The sequence below is a fragment of the Saccopteryx leptura genome, chromosome 10 (genome assembly GCF_036850995.1).
Source record: "Saccopteryx leptura isolate mSacLep1 chromosome 10, mSacLep1_pri_phased_curated, whole genome shotgun sequence".
In the NCBI taxonomy this organism is placed as follows: Eukaryota; Metazoa; Chordata; class Mammalia; order Chiroptera; family Emballonuridae; genus Saccopteryx; species Saccopteryx leptura.
Window position 1 is genome coordinate 47,668,317 of NC_089512.1, and position 12,277 is coordinate 47,680,593.

Genomic DNA, 12,277 nt, shown 5'->3' on the forward strand with positions numbered 1-12,277 from the left:
CCATTTTACAGATGAAGAACCTGAGGCACAGTAAGTGGTTCAGTACATGCTCAGCTCCCAAAGCTGGAAGCATCAGATAGGATTCAAACCCAGCTGGTCCAGCTCTGAGACATAGGGAAAGATAGTGCCTTGCCAAGGTCTTGTGCTGGGTTGAGTAGATTCTCTGCTAAAACAAAAACAACCCAAACTCATAGACACAGAGAACAGATAGGCGGTAGCCAGAGGTGGGGGTGGGGCATGGGCAAAATGGATGAAGGGGTCAAAATGTACAAACTTCCAGTTCCACAATAAGTCCTGGGGATGTAATGTAGAGCAGGGTTACTGTCATTGCATATATGAAAGTTGCTAAGAGAATAGATCTTAAAAGTTTTCATCACAAGAAAAAAAAAACTGTGATGATGAATGGTATCTAGACCTATTGTGGTGATCATTTTGCAATGTATACAAATATTGAATCATGTTGCATACATGTACGTGAACTAATATAATGTTATATGCCTATTACACCTCAATTTGGGAAAAAAGTTTTAAACACACACACACACACACACACACACACACACACACGCACACGCACACACACACGCACACAGTTCTAGAGGTCAAAATCCAAAATCAAGGCTGAGCTCGCTCCCATGGGTCCAGAAGAGAATCCATTGCCAGGTCTTCTCCATCTTCTAGAGCTGCATTCCTTGCATTCTTTGGCTCCTGGCCTTTTGCTCCATCTTCAAAGCCAATAGGATAGCATCTTGCTTCAATCGTAGTGCCTATTCTGTCTGTCAAAAAAATATTTTAATAAAATAAAAACTTTTTAAAGAGTAGGTTGTCTAGCCCTGACTGGGCGGTAGCACAGTGGATAGAGCGTTGGACTGGGACGCGGAGGACCCAGGTTTGAGACCCCAAGGTCACCAGTTTGAGCACAGGCTCATCTGGTTTGAGCAAGGTTCACCAGCTTGAGCCCAAGGTTGCTGGCTTGAGAAGGGGTCACTCACTCTGCTGTAGACTCATGGTCAAGGCACATAGGAGAAAGCAATCAATGAACAACTAAGGTGATGCAACAAAAAATTTATGCTTCTCATTTGTCTCCCTTCCTGTCTATCTGTTCCTATCTATCCCTCTCTTTGACTCTCTCTTTCTCTCTGTCAAAAAAAAATGTAGGTTGTCTAGACCAGTGGTTTTCAAGTGGGAATGATCACTGTCCCCTGGGGACATTCAGCATTCCATGCCAGAGGCCTGACTCCACAGTGGCCTTTGAGCAGTTTTGTATCCCAGAACAATGTTTTGAGGTACAGTAAATAGATCATCTCTTTGAGATTCAGTTTTCTCCTTTATAAAATGGGGATAAGGCCCTGGCTGGTTAGCTCAGTTGGTTAGAGCAGGGGTCGGGAAACTTTTTGGCTGAGAGAGCCATGAACGCCACATATTTTAAAATGTTATTCCGTGAGAGCCATACAACGACCCGTGTACGTTACGCATTATCCAATAAAAATTTGGTGTTGTCCCGGAGGACAGCTTGATTGGCTCCAGCCACCCACAACCATGAACATGAGCGGTAGGAAATGAGTGGATTGCCATACATGAGAATGTTTTATATTTTTAACGTTATTATTATTATTATTATTATTATTTTTTTTTTTTCATTTTTCTGAAGCTGGAAACGGGGAGAGACAGTCAGACCGACTCCCGCAGGTGCCCGACCGGGGATCCACCCGGCACGCCCACCAGGGGCGACGCTCTGCCCACCAGGGGGCGGTGCTCTGCCCATCCTGGGCGTCGCCATATTGCGACCAGAGCCACTCTAGCGCCTGGGGCAGAGGCCACAGAGCCATCCCCAGCGCCCGGGCCATCTTTGCTCCAATGGAGCCTCGGCTGCGGGAGGGGAAGAGAGAGACAGAGAGGAAAGTGCGGCGGAGGGGTGGAGAAGCAAATGGGCGCTTCTCCTGTGTGCCCTGGCCGGGAATCGAACCCGGGTCCTCCGCACGCTAGGCCGCGTTATTATTATTTTTATTAATGATTTGTCTTCAAGCCAGATGCAGCCATCAAAAGAGCCACATCTGGCTCGCGAGCCATAGGTTCCAGATCCCTAGATTAGAGCATCTTTCTGAAATGACAAGGTTGCGAGTTCAATCCCCGGTCAGGGCACATACAAGATGCAATGAATGAATGTGCAACTAAGTGGAACAACAAATGAATGCTTTCTCTCCCCCCTACCCCTGCTACCCCTTTCCTCCTTCTGTCTCTCTAAAAGCAATCAATTTTTAAAAATTAAAATAGGGTTAATAAAATTTACTTTGCAGGATGATATAAGAGTCAAATGAGACAATCTTAAAAAAAATTTTTTTTTGCCCTGGCTGGTTGGCTGAGTGGTAGAGCATTGGCCCACTGTGTGGATGTACTGGGTTCAATTTCTGGAGAAACACCCATCTGCTTCTCCACCTCTCCCCCTCTAGCTTCTCTCTCTCTTCTCCTCCCTTCTTGCAGCCATGGCTTGATTAGAGTGAGTTGGCCCGCAGGCGCACTGAGATAGCTCCATGGTCTCTGCCTCAGGTGCTAAAAAATGGCTTCAGTTACAATAGAACAAGGGCACCGGATGGGCAGAGCATCACCCTCTAGTGGGCTTGCCTGGTGGGTCCTGGTCTAGGTGCATGTGGGAGTCTGTCTGTCTGCCTCCCCTCCACTTGCTAAAGTAAATAAGGCCTGACCTGTGGTGGCACAGTGGATAAAGCGTCGACCTGAAACGCTGAGGTCGCTGGTTCAAAACCCTGAACTTGTCTGGTCAAGGCACATATGGGAGTTGATGCTTCCTGCTCCTCCCCCTTTCTCTCTCTCTCTCTTTCTCTCTCTCTCCCCCCTCCTCTCTAAAATAAATAAATAAATTTTAAAAAATAATAATAAAATAAAATAATTTTATTTTAGAGAGAGAGATAGAAAACATCAATTTGTTATTTCACTTATTTAAGCATTCTTTAGTTGATTCTTTTATGTGCCCTCACTGGGGATTGAATTTACAACCTTGGTGTGTCAGGACTATGCTCTAACTCAGTGGTCCCCAACCTTTTTTGGGCCACGGACCTGTTTAATGTCAGAAAATATTTTCACAGACTGGCCTTTAGGGTGGACAGATAAATGTATCACGTGACCGAGACAAGCATCAAGAGTGAGTCTTAGACGGATGTAACAGAGGGAATCTGGTCATTTTTTAAAAATAAAACATCGTTCAGACTTAAATATAAATAAAATGGAAATAATGTAAGTTATTTATTCTTTCTCTGCGGACTGGTACCAAATGGCCCACCAACCAGTACCTGTCTGTGGCCCAGGGGTTGGGGACCACTGCTCTAACTGACTACCTTAGATCCAAATGAGATAATCTTTTGGGAAGCATTTCTTTTGTCTAGAAATTACAGTTCAGATATGAGGGGTAATTAATCCCATTTCCTACCTGACTGGTTTGTGGTCAGGCTTAGATGGAATTAGAGGCACATGGCCAGCCCTTTGGAAAACCATTAAGTGCTATACTAATATAAGGTGGCATGTTAAATTTTTTTAAGTAATGAAAATGTATTGTTTATTTTATTATAGTAATAGCAATACTATTACAAATTTAGAAAATGCAGAGTAAATCCTGACCAGTAGTAGCACAGTGGATAGAGGATCAACCTGGGACACTGAGGTCCCACGTTCGAAACCCCAAGGTCTCCAGCTTGAGCATAGACTCACCATCTTGAGCACATGTTCACTGGCTTGATTGTGGGATCATTGACATAATCCCAAGATTGCTGGTTTGAGTCCAAAGGTCTCTGGCTTGAACAAGGTGTCACTGTCTCAGCTGGAGCTCCCTGGTCAAGGCAGGGAAGCAATCAATGAACAACTAAAATGCTGCAACTATGAGTTAATGATTCTCATCTCTCTCCCTTTCTTCTTGTCTGTCTCTCTCTCTCTCACTTGCTTAAAAAAAAGCAAAGTAAAAATAAGGAACTAAAAATATGCATAATACCACCACCCAAAGAGAACCACGATTTATATTTTGATATAAGTCAAAATATATAGCTCCAACAATTATTGACTGATAATCATGTTTGTTTATTTGGACCCCCATCAATGCCTCCCAATTCCCAACAAGTTATTTTGAAGCAAATCTCAAACATCATATAATTTCATCATAAATATTTCAGTATTTATCTCCAAATAAATACAGTGTGTCCGTATAGCCATGGTGCACTTTTGACCGGTCACAGGAAAGCAACAAAAGATGACAGAAATGTGAAATCTGCACCAAATAAAAGGAAAACCCTCCCAGTTTCTGTAGGATGATATGGCAGCATGTGCGCATGTGCAGATGATGACATAACACCATGTATATAGCAGAGCAGCCCACGGCCATGCCAGTCAAGATGTGGATGGTACAGAGGAAAGTTCAGTGTGATCTGTGGCTCTCTAAATTCGAATCCATGACCAAAGTGCAACGTGAATATCGGTGTGTTTATAACGAAGCGCCACCATATAGGAATAACATTACTCGGTGGGATAAGCAGTTGAAGGAAACCGGCAGTTTGGTGGAGAAACCCCGTTCTGGTAGGCCATCAGTCAGTGATGAGTCTGTAGAGGCTATACGGGATGGCTACCTAAGGAGCCCTAAAAAATCTGTGCGTGAGCCCACTTTGAACTACACTGAATAGGTATGAAACTGGGAGAGTTTTCCTTTTATTTGGTGCAGATTTCACATTTCTATCATCTTTTGTTGCTTTCCTGTGACCGGTCAAAAATGCACCATGACTTTACGGACACACTGTATAACCTCAATATAAATATCACACCTAAAAAATATTAGTGCAGGATGTTCATATGTTCATAATGGGGGAAGCTATGCATATTTGGGGATAGGAGGTATATGTGAAATCTCTTTACCTTCCATTCAATTTTACTATGAATTAAAACTGCTCTAAAAACTAAAGTCTATTTTTTAAAAGTAAACGAGTTCTTATATTGTCAAAAGAATTTCATTATTTAAATTTTCTTAATTGTATATTATTTTGTAGATTGTTCTTATACTTTTTAAAATTGAGTCGCTTTTCTTTTTATTTATTTACCAAATTTTTAATATATTTAGGATATTAACTACTTGTTATTGGTTATTAATTACTTGTGATTAATAATGACAAATGGTATTAATTACTTGTTATTATTATTCCTCCAGGGAAGGCCATGGAGACTTCAGGATCCTCCTCCCAGACTCAAGACCACAGTCAAGTCCACAAAGATACAGAAGATGTAGACTGTACGTTTGACCCTCTGGGCAAAGCCACACGGGAGGTCGAGTCCAGTAGTGGGTAGAACAAAAGAAGACCCTGCTTAGCTTATATTCCACAGTGGCTTGAATCACAGTTGAAACCTCTAGAGAAGTAGTAATTTTTACACACATGCACACACACATGTGCTTCAGCACTTTCTAGCTGTGAGAATCCTCAGTTGCTTCCCAAATTTCTAGGCATCTTTGTGAGTTAAGGCTTGTACTAGAGAGGGTCCTCAGAAGGTGGGAAGGGTCCTGCATAGCCCCAGAATAGGAGATAGGAATGTTTAGGGCTTAATCTGATCCCACCTGCCCTGAAATTTATAGAGAATCCTAAATTGGCAACCACTTATACAGTGTAGGGGTCTCAAGGCAGGACAGGGGCCTTAGAAGCACCTCTCTGGGCTCCACAGTCAGAGAATTTTCTGACCGGGGCCTTCCTAGAACCCCTGGGACCTCTGTGGGCCTGGGTCTCTGCACCTTCCATTGGCTCTACGGGTTTGGGAAGAGTATCCTGAAGAAACTAGCCCCTGCTGGCCCTCCAAGTCCAGACAGAGTCCTGAGGAGGCACTGGGGGTCTCTGGGGTGGGAAGGATAGGAAACACTCATCCTTGCCTCTGTGTTCCTCCCAGATGGAGAAACAGATTTCCACAAGCAGGATGAGGAAGCCAGACTCTTTTCTCAAGGACAACATAAGAAAAACAAGTCTTCCTCCTCCTCTTCTTCCTCCTCCTCCTCCTCATCCTCCTCCTCCTCCTCTGCCTCAGGTATTGCAACAATTTAAATATACATATATACAATCATATATTATTCAAGAAAACCTTTACATGAGAAAAACATCCTCCATAATCTCCTACCTTGATACTTCAGTTATTTCCACATTCTCTTTTAGAGCCTGCCTACCTGTACACATAACTTGTACACAGTTATAACTAACTGTATAGACAATTTTGTCCATGGTTTAAAAATTTGTTGTCTTCTCTTCTGCATTTTGCCCTATCATTCTTTAATATCATTGCAGCTACTCCTCATGCCTCCTGAATAACCCCTCATGAGCTGCATCTCATGTAAAGCAAAATTTGGGTTTTCTAGGGGCACTCTGGTGTCAGGGTCAGTGCATCTGTCCATTTGAGCAGCCTGCCTGGGTTCAAATCCTCCCTTTGCCACTAGCTAACTATGTGTCCTTGGGTAAATTGCTTAACTCTATGTGCCTTGAGGGCCCAATCTCTAAGATGGGGATGGCAACAAAAGTTGTTACCTCATAGGATTCTTGTAAGGATAATATTCTTCACATGTGTGAAATCTTAGCACCTAGCAAATAGTTAAAAGCTCAAAGATCCACCCCTACCTTACCAAGTTTATCGCACTCTTGAACATCCTTACCAAAAGCTTTTGCTTTTTTAAAATTTTTATATAAATCACGTCCTACATATTGTCCCCCACCCAGTGCTTAAGTGGTTTAGAGCAGGGGTCCCCAAACTATGGCCCGCGGGCCACATGCGGCCCCCTAAGGCCATTTATCCAGCCCCCGCCGCACTTCCGGAAGGGGCGCCTCTTTCATTGGTGGTCAGTGAGAGGAGCACATTGACCATCTCATTAGCCAAAAGCAGGCCCATAGTTCCCATTGAAATATTGGTCAGTTTGTTGATTTAAATTTACTTGTTCTTCATTTTAAATATTGTATTTGTTCCCGTTTTGTTTTTTTACTTTAAAATAAGATATGTGCAGTGTGCATAGGGATTTGTTCATAGTTTTTTTTTATAGTCCGGCCCTCCAACGGTCTGAGGGACAGTGAACTGGCCCCCTGTGTAAAAAGTTTGAGGACCCCTGGTTTAGAGGAATAAGCATCTCTATTTGGGTCTTTATTATAGATTGCCACATTATTTTCTAATAAACAGCAGAATGTTCTTTAACTTTTCCTCTTTGTTTTTAAGTGAATTTATTGGGAATGACACTGGTTAACAAAATTATACAGGTTTCGGTTGCCCAATTCTACAACACATCTCTGTATACTGTATTGTGTGTTTACAGCACCCACCCACCCCCACCCCCCCGCTCCCAAGGCAAGTCTTGGTCCATCACCATTCATCTCCTCAAACCTTCCTCTCCCCACCCCACGCCCCCCATCCTGGGCAATCACCACACTGTTGTCCGCATCCATGAGTTTCTTTTTTTCTCTCTCTTTTTGGCTCAATCCCTCCACCCCCTTCACCCATCCCCACACCTGACAGCTGTCAGTCAGCTCTCTATCTGTAAGTCTATCTATATTTTTGATTGTTAATTCATTTGTTCGTTAGATTCCAGGTATGAGTGAAATCATATGGTACTTGTCTTTCACTTTTATTCTTTTGATTGAAAATATAAGGCTGAGTTTATAGCAGCAGCAGCAGCAACATCATAGGTAGCATTTATTGAGCACTTACCGTATTTCCCCATATATAAGATGCACACTTTTCTGAAAAATTTGGAGTCTAAAAACTGGGTGTGTCTTATACTGTGGTTGTAGTTTTTTACTTGCATTTCCTGCTTTTTCACACAGATGAGGAGTTGTTTGAATTTGATGATGAATAAAACTTGAGTTCAATAACTTTATGCAACACATTATTTTTCTAATTTTGGGCCCCAAAATTAAGGTGCATCTCATATACATGGGAGCATCTTATACATGGGGGAATATGGTACTATGTGCCAGATACTGTTCTAAGCACTGTAATAACTCAATAAATTCTCATAGCAACCTAAAAGGTACTATTATTATCATTTTACAGGTGAGGAAACAGAGGCACAAAGGCTAACTGAGCTGCTGTAAGGGGGCTCAGTGACAAACCTGGGATTCTCTGAAAGTCTTTCTGGGACTGGGAGCCTAAGGAAAGCCTCTGGTCTGCTCCTCCACCAGAGCTCCTGATCTGTTGTACATAGTGGGCCTGGGTCTGAGATTTCATCTGATGAAAGCAATCTCAGGCTAAAATTTTAAAAATGATTGCAAAGCCCTGATACCTTAGACTTGTATTCTTTTGTTGCAATTAGTGAGACTGAGTCTCAAGGACACAAAATCCATGCTTATTTCAGTAGACAAAAGAGAGAGTGGTTAGTGGATCCAGTGGGTTTGTGTTTAGCCATTCTCCTTATGGGATTGGAAAGGAAACCACTTCCCTTATTAAAAAGCACACAAACACATCTCCTACAAGATTTACCTCAGAAAGAAGGGCTTCCAGGTGCAGTAGGACTTTTGCAAAGGCCCTCTGTCCCTTTGTTTCTCCTCCCTAGTGGGAGAGGACATTCTGTCTTCTGATTCTAGTTGACCTTTAGGGGGTGCTGCTCCCCCAGTAATATCTCAAATGTGTCCATCAAGCACTTCCCTCCTGTCTCTACAGCACACGTGGGATTGGCTGTAGTTAGCAAAACTGAACACTAAAAGAAAGTAAAAAGAAAATGAATGCAGGAGCACAGAGACAGACTGATTCTTAGGATCCCGGTGTCTGAGCCACAATGACTGGCCTGTGGCTGGAACTCAGACCAGACCCATTCTTCAGGCTCCAGTGGTGACCTCAAAGCCCCAAGCCGGGGTGTGTCACTGCAGCCCCCGTCTTCTTTACACGCAGGACCCTAACTGGATTGGCACACAGCACTGATTTCCCTACATCTTTTTGTTCTAACTGTATCCTGTTATTTTTTTAACTAAAACATCTTAATCTGAAAGATTACTATAGGCACATTGTACAAAATGTGGAACATGAAGTGGGAGAAAGGAGGTAAAAAAGTATCCTTTCCTCTGTGACCCAGAAATAACCACTGAACACTTACTAGTATATTTCCCCTAGACCACACTCCTCACACAAAAAAAATAATTCTGAGAATGTACAACATAACAAGTGTATCCCAGGTTGAGGCTCTCCTATAGCTTGTGTTTGTTCTTTGAAGAAAGCAGTGATGAAGACCAGCACCCGAAAGAAACCAGAAAATATCAGCAGAGCCAGGGGGCTGGATACCCCCATAGGAGCAGCACACCCCCATAGGAGCAGCTCACCCGGTAGGCAATAGGCCTTACCTTTGTCCTTTGCCCACTTGGCTCACTGTTGAGTCTCTCACTGGGACTGAGCATTTCTGTGTGAAGATGTTCCTTGCAGCATTGCTTATAGTAGGGTAACGATGGGAAACAACCTAACGTCCAACAACTACAAAATAGGTCAATGATGCTATAGCCTGTCCTGGTTAGAGCTCTGTTCTTCATATATCTCTGAAGTAAAAAAGAAAGATGTCAAATCATATAATCAATTTAATCTCATATACACTTTGTAAAAATTTATACATGCATGGCTATAAACAAGACTGGAAAGAAAAATATCCAAATGCTAATAATGGTGATCTCTGGATAGTTAAATTATGGGTGACTTTTATTTTCTATTTTTTGAACTCTCTTATATTATAAATATTTTACAATGAGCATGTTATATATATATATATATATATATATATATATATATATATATATATTTTTTTTTTTTTTTTTTTTTTTTTTTTTTTTTTTCATTTTTCTGAAGCTGGAAACAGGGAGAGACAGTCAGACAGACTCCCGCATGCGCCCGACCGGGATCCACCCGGCACGCCCACCAGGGGCGACGCTCTGCCCACCAGGGGGCGATGCTCTGCCCATCCTGGGCGTCGCCGTGTTGCGACCAGAGCCACTCTAGCGCCTGAGGCAGAGGCCACAGAACCATCCCCAGCGCCCGGGCCATCTTTGCTCCAATGGAGCCTTGGCTGCGGGAGGGGAAGAGAGAGACAGAGAGGAAAGCGCGGCGGAGGGGTGGAGAAGCAAATGGGCGCTTCTCCTGTGTGCCCTGGCCGGGAATCGAACCCAGGTCCTCCGCACGCTAGGCCGACGCTCTACCGCTGAGCCAACCGGCCAGGGCGAGCATGTTATATTTTTAACAACAGAAAGAAAACTTTTGGCCCTGGCCGGTTGGCTCAGTGGTAGAGCATTGGCCTGGCATCCAGGAGTCCTGGGTTCGATTCCCGGCCAGGCCACACAGGGGAAGCGCCATCTGCTTCTCCACCCCTCCCCCTCTCCTTCTTCTCTGTCTCTCTCTTCCCCTCCCACAGCCGAGGCTCCATTGGAGCAAAGTTGGCCCGGGCGCTGAGAATGACTCTGTGGCCTCTGCCTCAGGCGCTGAAGTGGCTCTGGTCACAACAGAGCGACACCCCGGATGGGCAGAGCATCGCCACCTGGTGGGCATGCTGGGTGGATCCTGGTCAGGCGCATGCGGGAGTCTGTCTGGCTGCCTCCCCATTTCTGGCTTCGGAAAAATACAAAAAAAAAAAAAGAAAGAAAACTTTTGCCAAAAATCATATATATATATATATATATATATATATATATATATATATATATATATATGTGTGTGTAAATTTCAGCCCAAATGGATCATGGGAAGAAAAGATCATGGGATGCCTGATCAGTGAGGGTGCACTGGGTATAGCATCAACCTGGGATGCTGAGGTTCCAGGTTCAAAACCTCTAGGTAACGGGCTTGAGCACAAGCTCACCAGCTTGAGCGCAGGGTCACTGACTTGAGCATATGATCATCGACATAATCCCAAAGTCACTGGCTTGAGCCCAAAGGTTACTGGCTTAAAGCTCAAGGTCTCTGGCTTGACCCCAAGGTCACTGGCTTGAACAAGAGGTCACTGGCTTAGGATATATAAGAAGCAATCAATGAACAACTAAAATGCCACAACTCCAAGTTGATACTTGTCATCTCTCTCCCTTCCTCTCTTTTTCTCTCTCTTGGTAAAAAGGAAAAAGAGAGAGAAAGAGAAAAAGAGAAAGAGAGAAAGAAAGAAAGAAAGAAAGAAAGAAAGAAAGAAAGAAAGAAAGAAAGAAAGAAAAGAAAGAAAGAATATAAGAAAGAGAAAGGAAAAAAAAAAGAGCATGGGGAAAGGGCTTGGATTAATGCCTAGTACAAATCTTTCACACATGAGGTGTTTAATAAATGCTGCCCGCTTGACCAGGTGGTGACGCAGTGGATAGAGCATCAGCCTGGGACACTGAGAACCCAGGTTTGAAACCCCAAGGTTGCTGGCTTAAGTGTGGGTTTACCAGCTTGAGTGTGGGGTTGCTGGCTTGAGCATGGGATCATAGACATGAACCCCTGGTCACTGGCTTGAAGCCCAAGGTCGCTGGCTTGATTGAGCCTAGGGTTGCTGGCTTGAGCAAGGGGGTCACTGGCTCAGCTGGAGCCACCTGGTCAAGGCATATATGAGAAAGCAATCAATGAACAACTAAGGTGCTGCAACTATGAGGTGGCGCATCTCATCTCATCTGTCTCCCTTCCTGTCTGCCCTGTCTATAAATAAATAAATAAATAAATAAATAAATAAATACTGCCCATGAAGTGTGGAGGATTGCAGGCTTTGGCAACAGACCTGGCTGGAACCCTGGACCTGTCACTTACTGGGTTTGTGAACTGTAGGAAATAACTTTACTTTGTGAGCTTCAGTTTCTTTATCTGTAAAATGTGAGAGGGAAAGAGACTAATCCTTCATAGGATTTTCATAAGAATCAAATAAAATATTAAATATAAAGTACTTCATATAGTGTTGGTACATGGTAAGTACTCAATAAATAGTAACTATTATTATTAACTTTGAATGAAGCCTAAGTCCTCTCAGACCCCCAATTCTTTCTTAGTAAACTGAATATGGTCATCTCTGGGTGTGCTGGAGAGTCAGACAGAACAAAGGGAACGCACTTGTAAGTCTGTCTAGCCTGTTGAAGACTGCCCAGCTTACCACAGCACAGGAACCGTGTGTCTTTCTATGGCTTCAGGTGGGTGGGAGATGGACGCTGCTCTGGGATGCTGCTCCCAGGGAAAGCTGACTAATGGGATTTGTCTCCACCCAGGTGCTGAGCATGGAGAGCTTGACCTTTTGAATGAGCTTCAACTCTATGGAGGTAACTGATTGTCCAATGAATTTGGAGAAAACAGA

At 43.5% G+C, this 12,277-nt stretch overlaps 1 protein-coding gene across 2 annotated transcripts in view; it reads left to right on the forward strand.

Moving 5' to 3' along the window:
• Positions 1 to 12,277, forward strand: part of TMEM40 (transmembrane protein 40) — a 42,889-nt gene that overhangs the window by 17,898 nt on the left and 12,714 nt on the right. For both annotated transcript variants that reach the window (XM_066350809.1, XM_066350810.1), the window contains exons 2-4: positions 5,198 to 5,278; positions 5,923 to 6,057; positions 12,192 to 12,242. In XM_066350809.1, the coding sequence (XP_066206906.1) occupies positions 5,206 to 5,278; positions 5,923 to 6,057; positions 12,192 to 12,242 (259 nt within the window). In that variant the 5' untranslated portion in view covers positions 5,198 to 5,205. The remainder of the gene's footprint in view (positions 1 to 5,197; positions 5,279 to 5,922; positions 6,058 to 12,191; positions 12,243 to 12,277) is intronic.